At 38.1% G+C, this 23,214-nt stretch overlaps 1 protein-coding gene across 14 annotated transcripts in view; it reads right to left on the bottom strand.

Annotated features, from left to right (window-relative positions):
• fnbp1b (formin binding protein 1b) overlaps window positions 1-23,214 on the bottom strand; it is a 90,274-nt gene that overhangs the window by 51,256 nt on the left and 15,804 nt on the right. For 6 of the 14 annotated variants that reach the window (XM_066713007.1, XM_066713018.1, XM_066713017.1 and 3 more), the window contains exons 1-4: window positions 11,729-11,879; window positions 8,774-8,889; window positions 3,695-3,751; window positions 3,226-3,373 (exon numbers count right to left, since the gene is read on the bottom strand). In XM_066713007.1, coding sequence (XP_066569104.1) covers window positions 3,226-3,373; window positions 3,695-3,751; window positions 8,774-8,889; window positions 11,729-11,770 — 363 coding nt within the window. In that variant the 5' untranslated portion in view covers window positions 11,771-11,879. Of the gene's footprint in view, window positions 1-3,225; window positions 3,374-3,694; window positions 3,752-8,773; window positions 8,890-11,728; window positions 11,881-14,615; window positions 14,778-23,214 lie in introns of those variants that run through there. The other 8 variants (XM_066713016.1, XM_066713015.1, XM_066713012.1 and 5 more) reach the window with 4 other exon arrangements.

The raw sequence follows: 23,214 nt of genomic DNA on the forward strand, positions 1-23,214 counted from the left end.
AACTTTATACAGCACAATCTAAAGCAGGGGTGTCCAATCCTGGTCCTGGAGAGCCCCTATCCAGCAGGTTTTAGAGGTCACCTAAATTTATAATCACCTGGAAGTATTTAATTATGATCAGTGAAGCAGGTGGTGTGGTAAATTCAGTCCTTTATAAACTATTGGAGCAATTATCTGAATACCTGCAGCCTACATGATTAATAACTCACATGTGTTCCCTGTATTTAAAAATTGGTGATTTAGGGTGACCTATAACATTAAGTGGACTGGGGCTCTCCAACACCCCTGATCTAAAGAGTTAACAGTGGCTATGAATACAGAAATAAACGGAAAAAGAGACTGAAACGTAAGAACTGCACAAACACTTCCATACGATCTTCTGAAGAAAAGAGCATTGATATCAAAGCTGCTGGATAGAATATTGGCTGTCTGAACTATGGCTATCTACGTGTCTTATCTAGGACCCACAAGCGATTATCTAGGGCAACAACAGCAGATGTGTTGTACACGTTGCGTGTTGTTTTTCTTTGCTCTCCTCTCTCTCTGAGCTTTAAGAAACAGAGCAGAATCTCTCGTAGCGATAGCTGTACCGTGGGAGGCAGGCCTGTACCACTCCACTGGCTTGCGAGCAAATTCAAAAGCACAGCTTCTTGGACGATGTGCTGGAGGCGGGCCAAGCAAACAGAAGAAAGAGCACAGCACAAATAAAAGCCAAGTTCTTCATGAGAAGAGACGATACAAAATAATCATAAAAAATAAGTACTTCAGTGTTGCTCGCCTGTACCTTCGTCTTGGTTCGTAACTACGAGGACTCAATAAGTAGGCTTGTAAAAAAAAAAAAAAAATTGTGTTGAATTGAATTGTTTCTGTAATGTTCCAATGTTATTCTCCTTACATTTGATCCAAACATAATTTATTTTGTAAGTGCTTTCCTAAAAAAACTGATATGCACATAAAGAAGCATCCTCTCAAGGAGGACAAAATCAACCCACTTGACTTCCATGCCAAATACGGAAGGGAACTGTTAGTGGTTCAGGAACAGAATTCACTTCATAGCTGAAGTGAGAAATGCAGCACTTCTGCAAATGCGTTTTGATTTATTCAAGCATCCCTCTCCAGCATCCGCTTGAACTCTCATAGATTGCCATGTGTTTTCACCTTATTCTTTAGCTCAGAATTTACATTTTGATTGTGTTTAATATTTATTGGGTCCAGGCCCTTTCCTTTCATGGTCTTAAGCATGTTCTGATCAAATTGGCATTATCAGGAATATGGCTGCCAGTTAATTTTAGATTGGATTGGACTTTAATTAGATATGGTGATCAACTTCTTTGAATAAATAAGACTAACCATCCTATCCTTGCATTACTATATTTCAGTTCCAGATGATGTATGAGCTAATGTTTATTTTTCACAATGCTGGACACTTTCACTTTTATTTAAGTAAACCTTACACCATACAATAGTGTATTCTCTCATAGCTGTGATGAAGCCAGCAATGACAAACATTTCAGCCACATTTTCTCTGAGATCTTTCTGCGGTATTTAAGGTATAGCTAACACAAAAATCACCCATGCTGTATTTTGAAGTCAACTATGCAAGTCCAAAAATAGATATGACATATATACCTTGTTACCAGGGGAACAAAATTAAGCCTTTTTCTCTGAGGTCAACGAATGGTCTTCACTGCTGGTTTCATTCTGAGAGCGTAAAATCACCTAAAATACTTTGTTTGCTTGAAAGTGGTTTTAGGCTCAAACATACACAAATGTATCAGTTGCCTACCTCAGTGTTACAGCAACCGTGTATGTTTTGCATCTCTCTCTTTTTAGAGTCAATGATAAGGTATATCAGCTTCAGTAAGTTGCATCTCAGTGAGCATTAATGTATTTTATACTTGCAAAAGATACAAAGGAATTTCTGGGGGGGAAATTTATAAAAAATAAAATAATAAATCACATACAAAATATATTTTCATATTAGTTTAACAGTTTATCAATGACATCAATACATTGAATGGTCATTAATATGAAAGCATCTTTAAAAAAGTTACAATAAATAACTTTACATACAAACAATACATGTTTTTCTTCATGAAAAGGTCTTTGGTTGCTTTTGTTAGTACTACACCAACAAACCCTTACGGTAAAATGCATTAGCCAGAACCTTATGACTGACAATGAAAACATGAGGATCACAAGTTTTACAATTTCCTGAATTGAAGCAAGCCAGCTCATAACAAGACATTTTTTCAACAGTGGGCCCATGTCTCATGTCACGAAAGCCAGGAGATCTTTTACGGAAAGTGCATATTTATTATAATGTACCCTCAGAGAAAACAATATGTTGTACAGTCATAGCGCTTTTCACAGGCAATCACTTAGACACGCCATGAGCCATTGCTATATAAGTGGAGCCAGGCTACTAAGAGCTTTATAGCAAGTCTTACAATAAAAAAACCAATGTCTACTTCAAAAGATGCAAAAGATGCAAAACAGTTATTATGTGTCCATGCTGTATGATGCCGGTATGAATATAATCTTTTCTAGATTTTTACTTGAGGGACTTGAATACCTTCCACCTCGATGAGGGTCCTGCCTGACGCAATCTTGTTTTTTTCTCTATCGCATTATTTCCAGTCATTTCCCCCCAGACTGAGGCCTCCCGCTCTTATCGCCACTGCCAGAAGGCTGGATTTTATTGGACACAACAGCTGACCTGGATACTTAACCCAATTTCTTTACCAGATTAATTGGACAATGCAGTGTTGGCTTTTTAAGCAGTAAAACAAAATTCCAGAATCTGGTAATTGGAATTTAAAATGGAAAAATGTACAGCTTCAAAGTGAAAATTAAGGGGAGGCGCTGTCTGCTTGACAAGCTTTTTAAACACTTTAATTATCTCACAAAGGCCGCCACGGAAATTAGCTGTTGGTAGCACAAACAGCCTGGGAACGGCTTCTTCCCACTCGCAAAGAAAGCAAATGACTTTAGCAGTTATTTCCAATGACAATTGCAAGCACCACACTTTGGCCAAATGAACGTATGCAGACCACTGAAGATAATAATGCTATTTAAAAAGACTTAAAAGAGACACCTGCCTGAAAAAACAAGCATGGGAATGCAGAAATATCTTCTCATCCAGATCACTGGCAAATGCTAAGCAGCAGAGGAGGAAGTGATCAAACGGAGGCACAGGCTGCAGACACTAGTCCAGTCTCTTACCGATTTCCTTTCTTGCTTGAGCTCCTGAATGTACCGCGACAGCTCCGAAATGATCTGTGAGGTGAGGTTCTCAGCGATGACCTCGTGCTGGCCGGCATAGTCATTCAGCTCATTCAGGGTGGTTAAGAAGGACCGACATGATGTGTACCTGTGTGGAGAACAACACCAGGTTTATCATCGGTACAGCTATAGTCTAGGAGCTGGTGCAAAAACATGGTTTATTCTGCTGCTTTACTGCTTTAAACTGTGAAGACTTGCTTTAACACTATACCAGTGCTAGCGTATTCTAGGTTTGTTGTATATAAGAAACTTGCTATTTATTAATTAAATACAAAAAAAACATTTTTACTATTAAATTTAAAAATCAGCTTGACAATCCTCCAAACTGAGCTTGCTGTCTGCTTACAGGACTAATTAATTTGATGTGAATGTAGTTTCAGACCTGAAGTCTATGTACTTTCAAACTTACTTGAATTCTTCCTCCTCCTTGGAGTTCTTCTTGGGCTGATACTTCTTTGATAGGTTCCTGTGAACAAACAGTGAACTGTGTTGTTAGTTGGCAGGCCAGTGTTTGTGCACAGGTCCTAGGTCCAATGTTTTGCCGACATAATAAGGGCACAAATTAGACCTCAAGCTAAGTTAGTGTTTAAATGCATACATGCATGGAGTTTAACAAAGGAATAAAATGTCACTTTCACCATTTTGTATTGTAAATAACATCACACAGGGGAAAACCAGAAGCAAGTGCTGCATCTTTTTGGACTACCTCACAAAAATCGGAAACAGCTCTCTCAGGATTGCTGTAGCTAAATATTGTAAGCCAATTGTGCGCACATTAACTAACACAATGGCTAATATAAACAGCGGTCCACTGCCGTATCCAAGAATACTTTTTCTGTGCTGAGAACTTTGTGGTCCTGGCCTGACATGCTACTACAGTCTCAAGTTGAAACAGATGAGGCTGTGAGGATGATATCCACTTCTTCAGCCCAGCCCCATTAACGCTGGAGGCAGATGAGACATGCCTGTGATTATTTGTAGTTTTTTGTAGATTTTCTCCTTCCCTTTTTTTATTTAAAGGATGCTGTGCTCACTGAAGCAGAGTAGGCAGCCCATGGTTCAGTTGCCCCAGAGACCTAATGCTGCTGACCTCGTTTTCTCTCCACTGCAAAACAAAACAGGAATTCCCTTCTCTCCGCCGACCGCCCATCCAATTGGATTAATTCGACAGTCAGTCAATAACAAGTGACTTTTAAATTCCCCGTATAGCAGGCATCCCAGACTGTGTTGTCAAGGCAGCATATTCAGCACTGGCACTTGCAAATACCAGTTACAGTGAGGGAAAAAAGTATTTGATCCCCTGCTGATTTTGTACATTTGCCCACTGACAAAGAAATGATCAGTCTATAATGGTATAATGGTAGGTGTATTTTAACAGTGAGAAACAGAATAACAACCAAAAAATCCAGAAAAACGCATTTCAAAAAAGTTATAAATTGATTTGCATTTTAATGAGGGAAATAAGTATTTGACCCCTTCGACTTAGTACTTGGTGGCAAAACCCTTGTTGGCAATCACAGAGGTCAGACGTTTCTTGTAGTTGGCCACCAGGTTTGCACACATCTCAGGAGGGATTTTGTCCCACTCCTCTTTGCAGATCCTTTCCAAGTCATTAAGGTTTCCAGGCTGACGTTTGGCAACTCGAACCTTCAGCTCCCTCCACAGATTTTCTATGGGATTAAGGTCTGGAGACTGGCTAGGCCACTCCAGGACCTTAATGTGCTTCTTCTTGAGCCACTCCTTTGTTGCCTTGGCTGTGTGTTTTGGGTCATTGTCATGCTGGAATACCCATCCACGACCCATTTTCAATGCCCTGGCTGAGGGAAGGAGGTTCTCACCCAAGATTTGATGGTACATGGCCCCGTCCATCGTCCCTTTGATGCGGTGCAGTTGTCCTGTCCCCTTAGCAGAAAAACACCCCCAAAGCATAATGTTTCCACCTCCATGTTTGACGGTGGGGATGGTGTTCTTGGGGTCATTCCTCCTCCTCCAAACACGGCGAGTTGAGTTGATGCCAAAGAGCTCGATTTTGGTCTCATCTGACCACAACACTTTCACCCAGTTCTCTGAATCATTCAGATGTTCATTGGCAAACTTCAGACGGGCCTGTACATGTGCTTTCTTGAGCAGGGGGACCTTGCGGGCGCTGCAGGATTTAAAGTCCTTCACGGCGTAGTGTGTTACCAATTGTTTTCTTGGTGACTATGGTCCCAGCTGCCTTGAGATCATTAACAAGATCCTCCCGTGTAGTTCTGGGCTGATTCCTCATCGCTCTCATGATCATTGAAACTCCACGAGGTGAGATCTTGCATGGAGCCCCAGACTGAGGGAGACTGACAGTATTTTGTGTTTCTTCCATTTGTGAATAATCGCACCAACTGTTGTCACCTTCTCACCAAGCTGCTTGGCGATGGTCTTGTAGCCCATTCCAGCCTTGTGTAGGTCTACAATCTTGTCCCTGACATCCTTGGACAGCTCTTTGGTCTTGGCCATGGTGGAGAGTTTGGAATCTGATTGATTGATTGCTTCTGTGGACAGGTGTCTTTTATACAGGTAAGAGAGTGCTCCTAATCTCAGCTTGTTACCTGTATAAAAGATACCTGGGAGCCAGAAATCTTGCTGATTGATAGGGGATCAAATACTTATTTCCCTCATTAACATGCAAATCAATTTATAACTTTTTTGAAATGCGTATTTCTGGATTGTTTTGCTGTTATTCTGTCTCTAACTGGTAAAATACACCTACCATTAAAATTATAGACTGATCATTTCTTTCTCAGTGGGCAAACGTACAAAATCAGCAGGGGATCAAATATTTTTTTCCCTCACTGTATATGCAATTATAGATATTATTCATGACTTGAACATTTTTATATAGGTTTAATTTTTAATGATTCTTTTATCTGGTGCACTGCTCATGGAAAAGCACCTCCTTTTCAACATTTGGATGAAAAGCCTTGAGTATGCTTTCGGTGCCACAGCACATCTGAATCTCCTGGATACTGTGATCATTTGGGATGTTTAACCGCTGTATGTTGTGTATTTCTATACGTTTATGTGTTTGTTATCTGGCAGCATTGCACAGCAGTGGTGTAGCAATCCTAATGCAATCTAAAGTTATTTTGTGCTTCTTAAATCTTGTTTTCTCACTTCTCACTCCCCTATGTGATTTGTTCCATATTTTAAAATGATTTACCATTCATTTTGTGTCTGAAGAAAATTCTGCATTGCTGCCTAAGGCTGTGTATATATATATATATATATATATATATATATATATATATATATATATATATATATATATATATATATATATATATATATATATATATACTGTTGTTTTTCTTTGCTTTCTCTAGTAAGCAGCAAGTTAAGGAAGTCAATCTGATTTCTTAGCATCAGTGCTGCCCTGTAAGCAATCTGCACAGTGTCTGGCCTGTTGCTAGGCAGATCTGGCTCATTCTGTTTCTAAGGGTCTGTTTTCATTGCTCTTAGCAACCAGATGTCATGTCTGAATAGGCTTTTACGATTTGGAAATATTTTAGCAATAAGACAAATACAGTAGGAATTAACAGGGATTACGGCTTGGTTTAGTAAGTAATTAGTGTATGTCTACAATGCCATAACAGTCTTTAATCCACAGCACTTTAGTGTGTTGAGACCAGGAAGGGTAGGTAAAAGGATTTTCAGTCTGCAGTGGGATATTCTAAATGATCACGTGTGATGTTTTGCAAAATATGAAAGGAAATATGAATAATGCTTTATTGCATTGCGCAAACATATAGTAAATACAAGCACACCCGAATTCTAGGTTTTTAGGCCTGCCTGGCTCTATTTACATGCCACTAAGCAGGATATGCATACATTTAAAACAAAAGGACAACCCACATGCAAAGACTGTAGTACACACTGAAAACTGGAAGGAAATGTTGCAAACAGGGAGAATGCAGAGTTCAGTCATAATGCCATGTCACACAGAAGTAAAATTAAAGATCTTCAAATCATCAATTAACATCTGTAAAGCATTCAGAAGTGTAGGAGAACAGAAATATGTTGCTCTGTTTTCGTGGCCTTTGTAGGGGAGAACGGTGCAATCTCTCCCTTTAGGCACCTTGTCAAAAACTGTTACTGTTTGTCAGATCTGGGGCTGTCAGAAAGGCTGCTAGGATTGTCTGTATAGATACAGAATGTGGGTCAGCACAGCGAAGAACACAGACATTGTTGCATGGTAACGCATCCTCCCATGCTAATGCTACTTCCTGTCAAGAGTGAAGTTTTTTTTTCTCTTTAAAGAAGAGCACTGAGATACAGCACCTGTCTCTGGCTTGTCTGTCGAGATTTTACCTGTAAAATTAAAGAACCTTCGAGGCATTAACTCTAAAACTGACGTTGAAACGGATGGCAACAAAAAATACACAACAAGTGCACAACATTCTGCACTTTGTTCCACACTATCATATTTCAGAAAGCCCTGTTCTGTTCATTTAGGTCTCTATCATCAAGTTGCAATAAAAAGCACAAGCTTAAGAGAAATTAATGTGTCATCATTGTGGCCACGGAACAAACTGTAACCGTGAAACTGATGAAATGGTCAAAGAAACTAGGATATCATCACTATGCAGTGTACATGTTAGTTTTAAACCTTATTTGAGAACAATTGTTTACAATTCACAAAAGACCCCGGCCTGAAAGAAATCGCTAGATCAATCCCTATGGCATAATAGACCAAGGTCAACAATTAAATCCTATCATCTTTTCTTCTAAACTACCATAACATCGAGTTTGTGTTTGTGAAATGGTCACAACAAATACACAGAAATTGTGGTCAGGCATAAAGATTAATTAAATTAATTCAATAAATCAAACTGCTTGGTGGTTTAAGGGTTTATAGCTGCTTTCCTGTTTGTTTGTTTGACCTCTGGAGAACACGTTTTCCAGAATGTAATTTCTTGTTAAACACGAGAGACGACATTCTCGAGAGACTTCGGCCAGGCAATATAACATTTTCCTGCTCTGCCTCCATGCCCACACCACAACCACCAGCTAATAGCTTTCACTTGTAGCTGGCACACAACACAACCCTGAATCCAACATCTGTCTTGTGAGCGATTGAGAATTAGAATCACAAGGGAATTACATTTGCATCTAAAATATTAAGTGTTACCTAATTAAAATACAAATGTTTTATTAACTGTATTCCAATACAATTGTTCTGGTTGCCTTTTTAATATGTCACTATAAAATGCACTTTAAATAACATTTTTCCTAATATGGTGTTTCAGTATGGGCCTCTTGTACATTTAAACTTAAATTTAAAAGTCTACTGAAACCAGCTGGAGCAGTTTCAAATTGTTAGCGAACAGTAGTAAATGTTTTATTTCAAATAATAATAAAACTGTAGGCAATTACAGGTATACACATCGTTCCCATGGATCACAACCTCAAAACATGCTTGATACAAAATATGCATATATATATGTATTCTTACCTAATTTGCTTTGCATAGCTGATTTCAATTTCTGATCTCTCTTTCACAAATTTGGTGTATCTCTCCACAAACTCGATTCCCCATTGTGTATGCTTTTCCAAGTTGTCAAACTGATCCTGTGAAGAAAAACAACAGACAGAATAATCAATTAAAGCTATAGTTGTGTCTTTATTTACTGTGTTATACAGTCTGCATTCAGGAGCACCAGACACGTCAAATACTTAGCCAACAGAGGGACCTAAAGGTTTACCCGGTATGCAGTATGATGCAATACAGTTTGGCAATTGACCTAAAGTTCAAGGAGAAAAACAAGCAAAATCTTCAGAATCTGAAATCCTATACTGCGCCTTCCATTTATTTCTCTTTGAATGTCCCTGATCCCTGTTACCAATAAACTGTCCTGGATGTTCTCCGTTTTCTTTCTTTCTGTTCTTTCCATTTCCACTTCTGCCTTTTCACGCTCAGAGGCCTACAGCCTATTAGAAAGAATTCAATAAGGCTCATTAAGATCAGCATTATTCCAATTACTATGTACTTTTGACAAAACAAGTTTTCAACTTTGCTAAATTGTAATTATTCAGTCCTTCTTCTGTGTGGCAGCATTGTGTTTCTGAGGATGGAAGACTGACACAGGACCAAAATTTTTTTGTTAGAGAAAGATTCATGTGAAATATACGATAGTGTGGTAAACACTATATTACAGCATTGAAATCAGGTGGATGGGATAACCAATTTAGAGATAAAACATTACTTTTTTGGTTTACCTTATGTTATTGCTATTCAGTACTATTTCGCCTCTAATTACTCTATATGAAAGCACAGAAATACTATAGAATAACAACTTGCTTGCCTTAGGTTCAATGGTACAGCCTGGATGAAAGGGTTTCTACAGCAATGTTAGCAAGCAGAGGAAAAAAAAAACAGCAACAACACTGGAACACCTGTCAACTGTAAAACACCACCATAAATAAACAATGCCCTCTCCTTCTCCTGAGGTGTTGCCCATTACAGATTCACCGTGCCTTGCAATAAGGTAGCAGTATAATCAGCTTTCACCAGCTTCACCATTAGAGCACACTGAATTATTTATGTCAGGTACCACATTAAATGTTCCATCGCATTGTCTCTGTCGAAAGAAACCCTACCTTTTTGTGCTCTGTGACAAAAGCAGTTTTATTTTTTAATACATGTATAGGAAAAAGACCAGTAAATATGAACTATTTATTCATTTTCCGATTAATTTCTTAAATAGTCCATATTGGCTGACGAGAGTAGATACACATTGCGCACAGCTTAAGTTGCTGTGATTTGGGAGACTGATATTCGGTGACACTTTCTTGCCCAGTTTTACAGTTTAACTTGAGATGCACGAGTCCTTCTAGTCAGGTATCTCCCCTTGTGTTGTCATGACCGTTGATAAGGGCCCCTAATGGGCAACCAAAAACCAATCACAAAAATGATCTTTGCCAGCATTTGATTAAACAGTATGGATTAGCAAATCCAGAAGGTTTACAGTAGTGCTGGAAAAAGTACTGTCATTTTTTTCATACCACCGACACTTCAAACACTTTTTAGTGACCTTACAGTACTTGACTGATGCCAAAGTATAATTAGTGAACACAGCCCAGAAATACTGGAAAGGTACAATCACTCTGGTGGAATTATTGGTCTTAAAGCGGGACAATAAATTAATGTGTTTCTGTTCCAGGAGATGTTATACGAGACCACAGTCAAACCTTTCACAAACATGCTATCTCTTCAGGAAGAATCAGTAAGAATCTTCTGGAGAAAGCAATCTGGAATTTTAGCACCTTTTTATTTATAGAAAACAGATCAGCATGGCTGTTGCTAACATTATTTGTGTGAGAGTATAATTAAAGTGGTAAAATGTTCGATTTGGGTTGAATTAATCTGTGTAACACATACGGGCATTAGAAATGTATTCCATAGCTTAGACTAAACATACCTTAATCTTAAATTTGACTTTACAGTTTGGAGTTTATCACCTGTTTGTACAGGTTCACACAAATATGATCATTATATCACTGGAAATGTGTATTATACTGGTCTAATTTTAGAAGAGGGATGAGGAAGACAAAAATCAATGGGAGTGAATAATGTTCAAATACAATCTCAGATTAAACTGAATAGAAGTTTAAGGTTGAGGTAAGAATCTTTTTTTGTAGAGATCAAACACAGTGAGTGATAATTAGACACATTTTGTCTCCTGTGGAATAAACTATATTCTAAAAAATCTGTATAGTGAATTAGGCCTAAGTATGGATCAATCAAGGAGTCAATCAATCTGTCTTTGGTTTAAAGAGATTATGTCACATGAGAATAAAAGAGGTATATAAAACCAAATCTGAAAAATCATCACTGCTAAATTAATAGCTGCAATCTGATGAACACAATTCAACAGCATTTAATAAATCAGTCCTTGGATGAAAGAAGCTGTAATTAAAAATCATGCAGAACAATTACAAAGGATCAGCTCCTCCCACAAACTCCACCGCACATCATAACATCATGTAAACTGAGGACAAACCCTCTTAAACCTTTTTGAATAATATGACATTTTGATTACTTAAAAAGATCAATTTAATGTAGTCCCAGTGACGCACAAATAATCACATAACTAACGTTTGTGATGACAGACAGAAAAGCCAGAGTAGCTTTGAGCAGGTACAGGAAAATGAGTGAAATCACTGTATGCTACAATTTCCAGTAATATTATACGCTGGTCCCGAGAATTTAATTGACACTTTTATATCGGATTAGCTGAGGAAACAAAGACCTTCTTCTTGCCCGAAAGCCAGAGCAAAGTGCATTACACAAGTGTTGTAAATAGCTTACCACTGAACTTAAGCAGACCGAAGAGAGAGAGAGAGTGAGAGAGAGAGAGAGAAAGAGAGAGAGAGACAGCACTTTGACAAACAGTGATGTAAACTTCACCTTGGTCTGGCTCCAGCAGGCGCCCATGTTTTCTTCCACCATTACTAAAAATCTTCTCCTCGAGAACCTCAGTCAGACATCTTTCAAATTAAAACAAGATGCCTAGCATACCTGTTAGTCCTGCTCATAATGATGCTGGGAGGAAAGATGGAGCTACCACAAGCTAGAAACAAAAGTAAAAACCAATCCAGGAAGTGGGTAGAAGTCTAAAACGAACAGAAACGGCACAAATAAGTCACTGTACACCCGTGCTGAAACAATCCACCTCGGAATGGAGCGCTCTTGTTAAGGGTCACACAGTTGTGCATTGGGGACTTGAGTGGGTGTAAGAAATACACAAAAGTTTTGATGAAAGCTACTTTACAATGCACAGTCATGACCTTTCTGTGATGTCCCTTGCTTTTTTATGTTTTATTTTTTTCGACTAAACTTCAACTAAAGCAAGCGACTGCCAAGAACAATGCACAATGCAAAGATGAATCATGGGAAATTTACCATTAAAGACAAGAATTTGGAACCGTTGTTTTTAATACAGCTAGATCTATTTCTTGTTACTTCTCAAAACACAAAGAAAGCACAAATAGAAATGAATGTCCAGTTTGGTATTTCTTTGCCTCAGAGAGGTGTTTACCAACACGTCACAGCAGGTCTACATAAGTAAAAGCATATTTCTGACTGAAAACACAATGTATAGCATGAGTCAGTCCTACCCTTTGCTCGAGTGAAAAATTCCACCTTGATATCCATCGATGGTACCTCTGCATTACAGCTGAGTATGGTTAAGATAAGCTTATCATCTACAAATTCATTGTATTTATCGGTTTTATACCTCACGATATGTGCTCTGGGTGGCTGTGTGTTACAGCTCCTCTACAGAATGTAATTTAGCTTGTAAACCAACTATTCACCATAAGCAAAAGTTCCTGAAAACACTTGTCAGACTGGAATTGGAAGATACCATGCTTTACCAACTGGCAATGGAGGATTTTAATTTACTTCCTCTACTCCCACTAATTTACTTCCTCTGTTAGCTTGTGGTTAATAAGATTTAGGTGAAATAGGTTTGGAGGAAAGGCAAACTGTGTTTTTAAGGTGTTCTGCTTATACACTGATGTGTCTTCATTTCAAGTAGTCACTGGGTCACTGAACATGGCATGATTATGAAGCTGCTCAAAGACAAAGCAGAGAGAGGGGCTGTACAGAGGGCTCGCTTAGGCTCTGTTTTCATCAGGGAACTCAATGGCACATCTTCACCTTTGTAAGCAGAAAATATGTGTATTTCTTTCAACTTTTGAAAATAGTCCTTTATGTGACAATATTTCCTAATACACAAGTACACAAACTCAATTCTCTCATCCTCTGTCTGAACTTTAAACAAGTGCTTCATCAGACAACACTATTCCTAGTTGTTAGTCTGCAATTTCATAAAAGCTTCTCCACCTTTAAAAGAAAGATTAGTTACTTGCTAAGAGTTTTCCATTCAAAACATAAGATAGTTGCAACTGATTGTCAAAGCAGCATTGAAAGTAAATGTAGCGTTTACAGTTTGCCTTTACTGTGCATTCAAATTAATTATAATGATCCTCACAATCCTGACAAACTATGGTAATCATTTTGGATTCAGTTCAACACTCAAACTTTGAATTGAAAGCAAAAACTACCCAGTGTCAGTCTGTTAACACGAAGGCCCAAATGTACCTGGGGGAATTCATGTCAGACAAGATTGTGTACACACCGTACCGTTTCAAAGCTTGTGCAATAATGAAACAAAATTCTGTATTTAGCCCTTTCCTTCACTACAAATCTCTCAGAAAAGAGACTGGGAAACATTAGATATAAAGCAAGATTGCAAACAATGAAGTATCATGGCAAATGGAATATGTAGTGAAGTGCACTGCTACTTTTTATCCACTTTGATAACCTACAGCTTCAGTATACAAGAATCTGACATTTCTGTTCTTGGCTCTTCCTCCACATTTCTACAATAGCAGAGTGACAAAGCGGCCCTGGTCTAGAGCCAGGGAGGGTGTATGAGACTGGTGCCCGGCACAGACTAAGACAGAATAGCAGAGGTCTTGTCTATGGATTCTCCAACAAAGACCAACACCTAGGACGGGAATCTTTTTGAACCATTCGTCTTTTGCTTTTTGCAAGGTTTTATGAAGCAAAGAGGTGTTACATGTACAGTATTCAAGATGGTATCAGTTAATTAATTAATTAATTAAAAACCTGCCACAACACAGCAAATAAGATACATCCTCATATCAATACATTTTAGTGGCTTCAGTGGAATTGTTTTAAAATAATAATTTATATCAACTATTCCTGGGAAGAATAAAAATAATGCCCACAATATTTTGACCTGGAATACAGCTTTATTAGATTTGGACCTCTGGAGATTTGTGTTTAAAGCAGAAATATTAGAATAGCAAGACAAAGAGTACAGTTTCAGCCTGTTTGAACCGCACATTCAAACTACCCACACATTGTATGCACTGTGAACATGTAGATGCCATTTTCTCAAAAGTACAAGTACATTTCATTATTTCTATATGTACTGAAATTATGGTTTCTTCAATTAAAAAGTAAAATAAAATCCACTTTTATCTTCCCAGTCCCTTCCCATCAATAAGTAAGCAAGTGAACTAATGTTCAGCTGCAGGGTTCAACATCCATCCCCCCGAGAGCTCCAGTACATCAATAGATGTTTTGTTAATTCATCTCTCAAAATCTTCTTAATGCATTTTAGTTCATTAAAAACATTGGGTACATGCCACCTTTTTGGGATCTCACTGCATAGTAATAAACAACAACAACCATAACAACATCGACATAAACAACAAGAGGTCCTTCCAAACGGTTTGATCTCTGTTTTGTTTCTCTTTACCCTTTTTCTCATCCGAAGCATGTTATTCCGACTTCATCGAGAGCTTCCAGTAGCTAGTGGGTCGGGCGAACGACAACAGATTTAACCGGGACTTCTTCAACCTGTGCTCCAGCCCGGCTGAGATTCCTTGCGGTCGAGGAGGAGAGACTTCCAGCGAGGCAGGCAAAAGCATCGCAATTGCTTCGACTGCGTGCAAAACAAGTTCAAAGCTATGTCAGGCACTGGGAAAACAACAGACTACAGCAGTGCTAGTGCCAGAAAGGGGTCATTTATAACGCTCACTTACTTCACAGGCCTACATTCGGCCACAGCGAGACAAGGGCAGGGCTGTCAGAGCACAAAGGGCCGTGCAGAGATCACCGATTCTGACCCATTTACCAAGAGCACCGTACACACGGCCAGACAGGGTAAATCAGCTGTCCTTCAGATGGACCCTACCCGAGCAGGATGGTCACAGAGTGCAAGATGCAGGGGTGACAACATCCTGCCTCACCTAACCACCCAACCAACAGGGCTGTCGCAGGCTTAGTTTATTTTCATGTCTCACCCTCCTAGACATGGACATAGAAGGCTTGTTTTTTGTTGCCAAAAGATTACATATATGGAATAACACTTGTCCAGATACTGTATAAATAGATAAATAAATAACAAGCACACAGTAATACCAGACCAGAATAGTGGATTTCCACTAAGTTGAAGGTTGTAAATTCTGGTGTTAAAAAGGCAATATCACGTCCTGGGAAAGCAAAGTAATAAATCATTCTGAAAATAAGTGAGTGCAGTAAATATCAATCTCTTTCCTGAACATGGTTAACTCTATATTCAAGCTCTGCCCAGAAATTAAAATTCATGCAAATGAATTATCTTAATAAATACAGACTCATAGTCAGAGATACGGCATACTGAGGGAAACTGTGCCTACTGAAATGGTGATAAGGGGCACAGATCATGAAGCAGTAATCTCTTTAAATCCTTTATCTGTAAACATCCTTCTGTTTCAGACACACATACTGTTTTTTGTTTTGGATGGATACAAAGATCCCCTTAATGGGAGGCATACAGTGCAGGAGCCTTGACCCCTCACCCTTAAATGCAAGCTTAAAAATATCTGGGGCAGTGCAAACAATATTGTGCTTGTTTGAAATGATACCAAATAATCTGGAGCACACAGCTGAAAAAAAACAGGGGAGAACACTGGGGAGCTGTATACACACTGGTCTGTACTGTTAGCATGGGGGGTTGACCGATTACTCTATAATGGGCTCTTGAAAATATTACTTCTTTGATGGGGCAGAATATTTTACAGAGTTTTCATTAGGGGGACCACCACCACCCATACAGAACCTTCTCTTTGATAACCTAAGCACTTTCCTTGGTATTGTCTTGTTTAGCCCAGGTGGGCACCAATTACTAATTGGATGTTTATGCTTTCTACTTGATAATGACTGCTTTGTACATGTTTAATCATTTCTAGGCATCTAAAGTCTTGTTTGTTTTTCTCAGGATTCGTTACATGCCATGGGCCCTGACACAGATATCCGTAACCTGAAATGTGTGCTTTTTCCAATGGTGTGGTATCTGCTGGTAACAATTCTGTATGCTGTATGTGATACACTATGCTTGTATACTCGAATGTACTTTTTGAGAATAAAGATTGATCCTAATGTTTGTGACCCTAACCGTGTAATAAAACCACTTGGCCGAAGAGCATTCTGATATGGTATAATCTGTATGTCTGACCTACAAAAACCTAAATTGTCAATAACCTATATGATAACATACTACAAACAAAACTATAGTCCGCCTCTCCCCTGATACCTTCAGGGATTATCAGGGATCATAGGCAGGCTTGGCACAATTACTGATCCAGCTGTCAGTAAATCCCTGATGTTTTTTTTTTTTTTTTTTGGCTCGTGCCACTGTAGTACCCCTGTGTGCTGAGTAACGAAGGCTGAACCTGAATACTGTACTTTTGAATTCCTATTGTGTTCAATGGGACGAGACCCGTAGGCCTAACTGTTTTCGGGTTTTAACCCAAAGGTCTCACACAAAAAAGAGATGACAGTTCCGATTCACACAAAAGTTTGATTAATATTAACAGAAATATCTCAATTATTTTCAAAAGGGTCTCAGTTGACAATGAAGATCATTAATAATATGTAGTTTTTAGGATAATTCATTGTAATATTTGCCTGACATGAAGGTATGAATGTTTATAAAACATTTTTTGAGTATCTGCCTTAACTAAGTATTATGACATGGTCTCTGGACACATTAGAGCTTCACATTTTAATTCTAACAGGAACTGCTTATTTGAAACACATCTGAAATCTACTCTTATTTATTTATTTATTGTTTTATATTTTGCGTGTGATATGAAATAGGGAAGTGCACAATGCAGTTGGTCTGTCACATCACGTCTGACAATATCGGTCACCATGGTTACAACATCCTCTCTTCTGCAGCCTTCAAAGGAGGATTCATACCAGTGTTAAAAAAAATATATACAGCACAAGAAGCCTGAATCCAAAATATGCACAAGAAAAAAAATGATGCAGCTAAAAAATCACTGCTATTGTTTCAGTTTTGTACACCTGTGTAACACCAGGATACAGATGTCAATTAAACAGCAGTGCATCTGGACTCCTCTCCCAAAGCTCACACCCTTTTGAGCTGCCTTATCACCGATGGAAGTTGTGATTTTTATATTCAAATATTGCTCCCTTTTCCCAAAATTTGTCATTCCCTTTTTTCCAGGGGTGTTTTTCTAAACTTTCTAAATGCTTTCACCTTTCTCGAACTGTCCAGAGGCATGTCACAGAGGAAAGATCTGCACTTCACTAAGTGTGCAGAATGCTATTGTTGATTTCCAGTTTTAATGGCAACATTTTCTGGAAATAAATTTATACAATTTTAACTCTGGTCCTAAGTACTTCAAAGCTGCAGTGTTTGGCAAACAAATGCCAAGTAATTTAAATGCAGGCATGCCTAAATCTAAACAGGCATAAAAACAAATGGGATGTTTCAATCAAACTACTGGATCCTCAAAGGCTTAAATATGAATAGTAAATAATATAAGCATGGGAAACCCACTGCTGTAGACCAAAATAAACAATTATTATGTTTTCTGTAGTTTGAGGCTAAAACATGTTGTGGTACAGTAAACCCAATATTGTAAATGTTGAAGCCACATGAAAGTATACCCGCAATCCCAATCAAAATTCTTCTTTTAAGAAGTTAGACATGATTTGTAGAGGAGATGTCATGTTTTCAAAAAGCCTGATAATTCTCAGTGAAATTAATTTTAATTTAATTTAATGTAATACATTTGTTGGTAAATATATAAGTGCTTGGCCACCACAATGAAATACAATTGTTGAATAATACTGAGATAACCATTCAGAAGGGTCACAATAAGTATAAAGCCCAAGCCCATGAATCCAAAGGAAGACTGATGGATGGAAAGGAAATCCTGGGAAAAACTAGATCAAGGTACAGATTTGTTCACATTCATATGTGATCTGAAAACACACAAGAGATTAGGGTTCTTGCAATAGATTACATTAACTTTCCTTTACAGTTATACACTTAAGACTCATTCTCAAATTACTTGGAGGGAGTTATTTAATTTGAGCATCCCCACTATCAATGTCCTCACGGTCGTGTCCCCGTATTGTTTGGAACAACATGTTCTCAACTTAGATGGGCATGCATCATATACAAATTAATTTCAAAATAACCAAAAATATATACTCTGGCAAAGGTTTTTCAAAATCCCTCATGCTTGCAATGCATTTAAATTGGTAGTGAAATAGAAAAAAGATTGAGATTTAATTTAATCTTGTCAACAGACTGTTTGATTGGACTGGGTTTAAATCAGGGAAGTGAGTAGATTCACAAGAGAAGGAAGCATCTGGTTAATGACCTTGTTGGCTTATATACACTCACACTTACACACACATATATATATATAGTTCATTACTAGTGCAGAGCCTCTTATTACTGTGGATTGTGCTTAAACAGTGCTCAAGAAAGATAGTCATTTGTGTTTGCATTGCATGAATCTGATTTAATGGATTCTAAGCTCCTAAAAAACCCTGTTTCAGCCATTATATTGTAGTGGTGTCCTATGAGTATATTATTCTTACAGTAATCACATTAGGGTACCCTTAAACATGAAGGTTCGGGCTTACAAAACAAGGGCAAATTCAGCAGTCCTGTAGTAACAGAGAAAACCTTATGAAGAATGTGAAAATAGAAACAAAATTGGCCTTGTGCGAGCAGTTCGCTGTATTTCAAGGCCCTTCTTTTTTCTGTATGCAATACAAAAGTTAGAATGAAGCTGGGCAAACTGTAAAGCTCTGGGGATCTTCCAGGGATTCAAATAGGTCTTAACCATGAACCGTTGTGGGCGTCCAGTCATAAAGAAAAATATTTGTGAGAAATGCTGACCCTGTACTCAGCACACAGTGCCTTTGTTTACCAGCAACCCCGAACAATGCGACTTCACAGGGATCTTTAACCCCAGAGCTGCGGTTGCGAGGGGAAAGGTCTCTCAGTGTGGATTGCTCTTCGGAAACAAAGAACCTCAAGACACTGTGGATTCACCACAAACAGCTGCCAATGTGCTCCGCAAGGCATTTCACTTAGGATCCTCCAAAAACAATTAACACCATTGGCTAATCAGCTTTAATTTACAGATTATAAATAGGTTATTTTAGGTGGTTTTAGTCTTTTAGGTGTTAATTTGTTAAACCAAATAGTACATTTAGCCATTTTGAATTGACAACTTAAAATATGTTCATGCTTTAGTATTTTTTGTAACCTTTGTAACTTATTTGCAATTATTAATAGAATTATTCAAGGAAATATTTAGAAGCATAAAATATCTTCAAAGAGGATAGTAATTGACTGCTTTTAATAACATTCATGTATTCACTACTCTCACACAAGCAACTCATTAAAGTATAATTAGGTACGTAAGTAATTATCCCACACCAAATGTGAGAAATTGCAAAACATATCATACAAACACTGACAGACAGTATGCAAAATCTACAAGGTATGCAAAAGGAAAAAGGCTGATCGTAAAGATGATAAGACAAAGCCAGACAATTTCCTGTCTGTTCAATATCTGTCTGAAAGGCAAACCTAGCATTGGTTCATGTCAGTTGATTAATGCTGATGTTGCCAAGGAATTTTAGTATTACACAAAATAGTATAACCTGTGTTCTGCCTGAAATACCTTCTTCTATCAAGTCTTGCAGTCCCTGTTTTTTTTTTTTATTATTATTTTGTATAAGAAAAGGTAGGCTAGACATCAACTAGACTAGACTCAACACAAGTAATGTTTGCAGGGTAACATAAAGGTGAATTTCTCCACCATCAGGTGCCTAATTGAAGAATGTACCCAGACATTTTTAACACAGCGTTAGACATTCTGGAGAGTGAAAGTTTAGGTTCTGTGGGAGAGTGTGTGCTTTCCCTATTCTGACAAAAAGGGAAATTCTTAGCTTTCCCCTTTTTTTATGTACGTTTTGTTATTGCCACGCCAAGATGATGTGGCTTCAACCACCGCATGGAACATAAAAGCGGCTGTGAAACATCCAACACCAGTATATTCTCTATGACAAGGTACGGACACCAGCCCTGGCCCAGCACTTCAGTGTGTAACTTCCTGTAACTTTTCAAAAGGAATCCAGAACTGAAAACGAGTTAATCACCATTACGAAAAAAAGAAAGAAAAAAGATGGAAGTTATTCCAGATATTAGGTACATTAATATATAAAACAAATACATATTTTTTTTGGAGAAAGCTCAGATTTGAGTTGAATGAGTAACAGCATGATGGATGAAATACTTTTGGAGATTCAATGTTCTGTGACTGCTACTAACTGTAAACTTCAGGAATACACCCAGCCTACACTTATTTTAACACATTTGCTGTGCTACTTTGCTTTGATTACACCTTAAGATCTCTAAGCTCATTTAACTCCTTCACAAGCATAAAATCAACTTGTACCTGCAACATGACTAAGCTACACACAGGGAGGTATTTAGAGAAGAGATCACATAACTTACTGTGCAGGATATCTTCAGATGCAGGATTAATTGAAGGTAGTTCCGAAGAGATGGTAACATAGACGGAATCATTTTGCCAGTAATATTTTAACAATCAATCAATTATTGTCTACAGCAGCCAAGGAAGCATTTCATTTCACGAAGTAATTTTTCAACAATATTGTCTTCTCCCGCATGGCTAACATGTCATGACTTCCATTAAAATGAACATGGAAAGGAGTGTCTGAAAACCCAAAGAAACATCCGACACTTCGCAAAAACAGCTTTTTTAAAGAGTCCCATATGCTTGCAAAATAAAAAAAAATACTACATTAGAAGCCCACCCAAAACACAGACAAACTCACAAATGGTCCTCCGCGAATAAGTCCAACAGTGGAAATGCCACTGTGGCGATTACACCATGTTAAAAGCACTAAACAGCATTTATTTGGTGTTGTTTGGTTTATTAAGCAGATTAGCACTGTAAATAAAGTGCAATATTCATCTGAATACTGAGCCTGTGTTGCATGAAACCATTGTTCTAGTGTCACGAATTTGGGGGTTTACAGCCGAGGATTAGTTATTTCAGCAAATTCATCACTTTTGGTCGATTATCAGTTACATAACATCTCGATTTCTCTCCCTCAAGAAAATAGGTCTAAATGGGGGGAATAAAGAACTTTCACACTATAGGCTAATCTCATTTGTGAAGCAGCCACCGCAAGCACAAGCAAGCTCAAATAGTACCAGATAGAAATTGGTTTTGTACACATTTAATTTTTGTCATATACTTACTAGTCCTATACTGAAACATGTAAACATTTCATTCTTTTGTTTTTCTACTAGAGCTTCTGTTAACCCGATTCTCTAATTTACAGAAACTGTTCATTCTAATTAAGTTTGTTTCCAAAACCTGTAGGCCTACATAAAGCAACTGGGATACTTTACATGCTAAGAAAAAATTCAAATGTAGTTGACTTATACAAATTGAAAAACTGCTTTTGAGGATATAATCAGGCTGTGGATTTCCATTGTAATTACACTGCTATCTGTTAAATAAGCAAATAAAAATTGTCTATAAAAAAGTATTTTTTCACAATAATGATAGAATTAGCACAAAGCAGGTCAGATAAGCATACAAATACCCGTATATGCATGATAAAAATTGCATATATACAGAGAGTCCTTATTGCAGAATTTTTCTCTGTATACTGTGTGAAGACACTGACTTTCATTCAGCATATCCCTAATACTTTTGGGCCATTGCACTAATAGTTGGTAATGTAATCACACAGTGTATAAATAGACAACTCAGTGTGCCAAGGGGAGTTATTCTTCTCCATTTACACACACAGCTCTGTACCCCTAGGCTCGGGCCACACTGCTGCAAGTAACAGAAGGCCTGAGTGACTCAAGTGTCAGAGAGTAGGAATCTTGCCTCGTCTGCCACTCAGACACACTGCTTTATTCTTAGGTCTTTCACAGATCCTACCAGCTACCAGACGGCAGAACAGTACAGCCTTCCCAATAAAACCTATGGTCTACTTCACCTTCATTGACACATGGGGTGAAAAATAAATCTCAGTGGAAGTAGCCAAGCCAATATTTTTACAGGGTGTTAAATCTTAAAAAGGGGAGTGATAATCATAAAGCACCTGTAATTGGTTGTGGTCAACAACCAGTGCGGGTCGACAAATCTGATGTAAGTGTCTGTATTTGGAGAGGCAATCATGATTCAGTCCTACAAAAGCAAGCAAGCACAGATCTAATGTATTTCATTTACAGCAACTGATGAGAGAGACTAGGTTGGGAAGTCAGAGAAAAGGGGTGTGGTTTAGATAGGCATAATTTACCTTACAAGGTTTATCTACTGAAAATGAATTTTGGCGAATGGGAATTAAGACAATTTCATACAAGGTTTATGTATTTCTCGTTGTTGCTGTGTAGATGTAAAATACTTTGGCACAGGCTAATTGTGGCTGTAGTATTTTAGATTCTTCCAGAGTGGAGTTTGAAAGTGATGCTTTTGTATTCTTACTTTAGTTCAACAATTAAAGGCATGCATGTATAATCCGATTTATCAAGCTGTATCATCATATGATGAAGGAAAGACTGCTCCCATCAAAACATCATGACGAAGAGTGTTTTCTGGCTTTCAGGCCTGGAATAAACCGTAGCACCACAAACAAGAGACACTGGAGAGCCTCCCACAAACTTCTCTGTACAACTGAGTGCATGTAATACAGTCCCTTATAGCTTTTAATAAAAGTGATTTCAGCTGATGGCTTTGCAACATACAATTCCTAGTTTTGAGAGCTTGAGTGGAGTTTCAATTGCCTCATGGAATCAATTCAAGTACAGGGAATGAAACAGGCAATCTGTGGAATTAGCTGACTGCAGGGCAGTCAGATTAGAGGCTGATCTATCGCAATCTTGTTAATGAATAATTCAAAACAGAACTGGTTTTCAGTTTAGTGGGAGATGCAGACAGTTAGTCAAAGGCAGGTATGGAACAGCGGGCTTCACGTGATGAATTGTA

This window comes from Amia ocellicauda, chromosome 9, assembly GCF_036373705.1.
Source record: "Amia ocellicauda isolate fAmiCal2 chromosome 9, fAmiCal2.hap1, whole genome shotgun sequence".
NCBI lineage: Eukaryota > Metazoa > Chordata > Actinopteri > Amiiformes > Amiidae > Amia > Amia ocellicauda.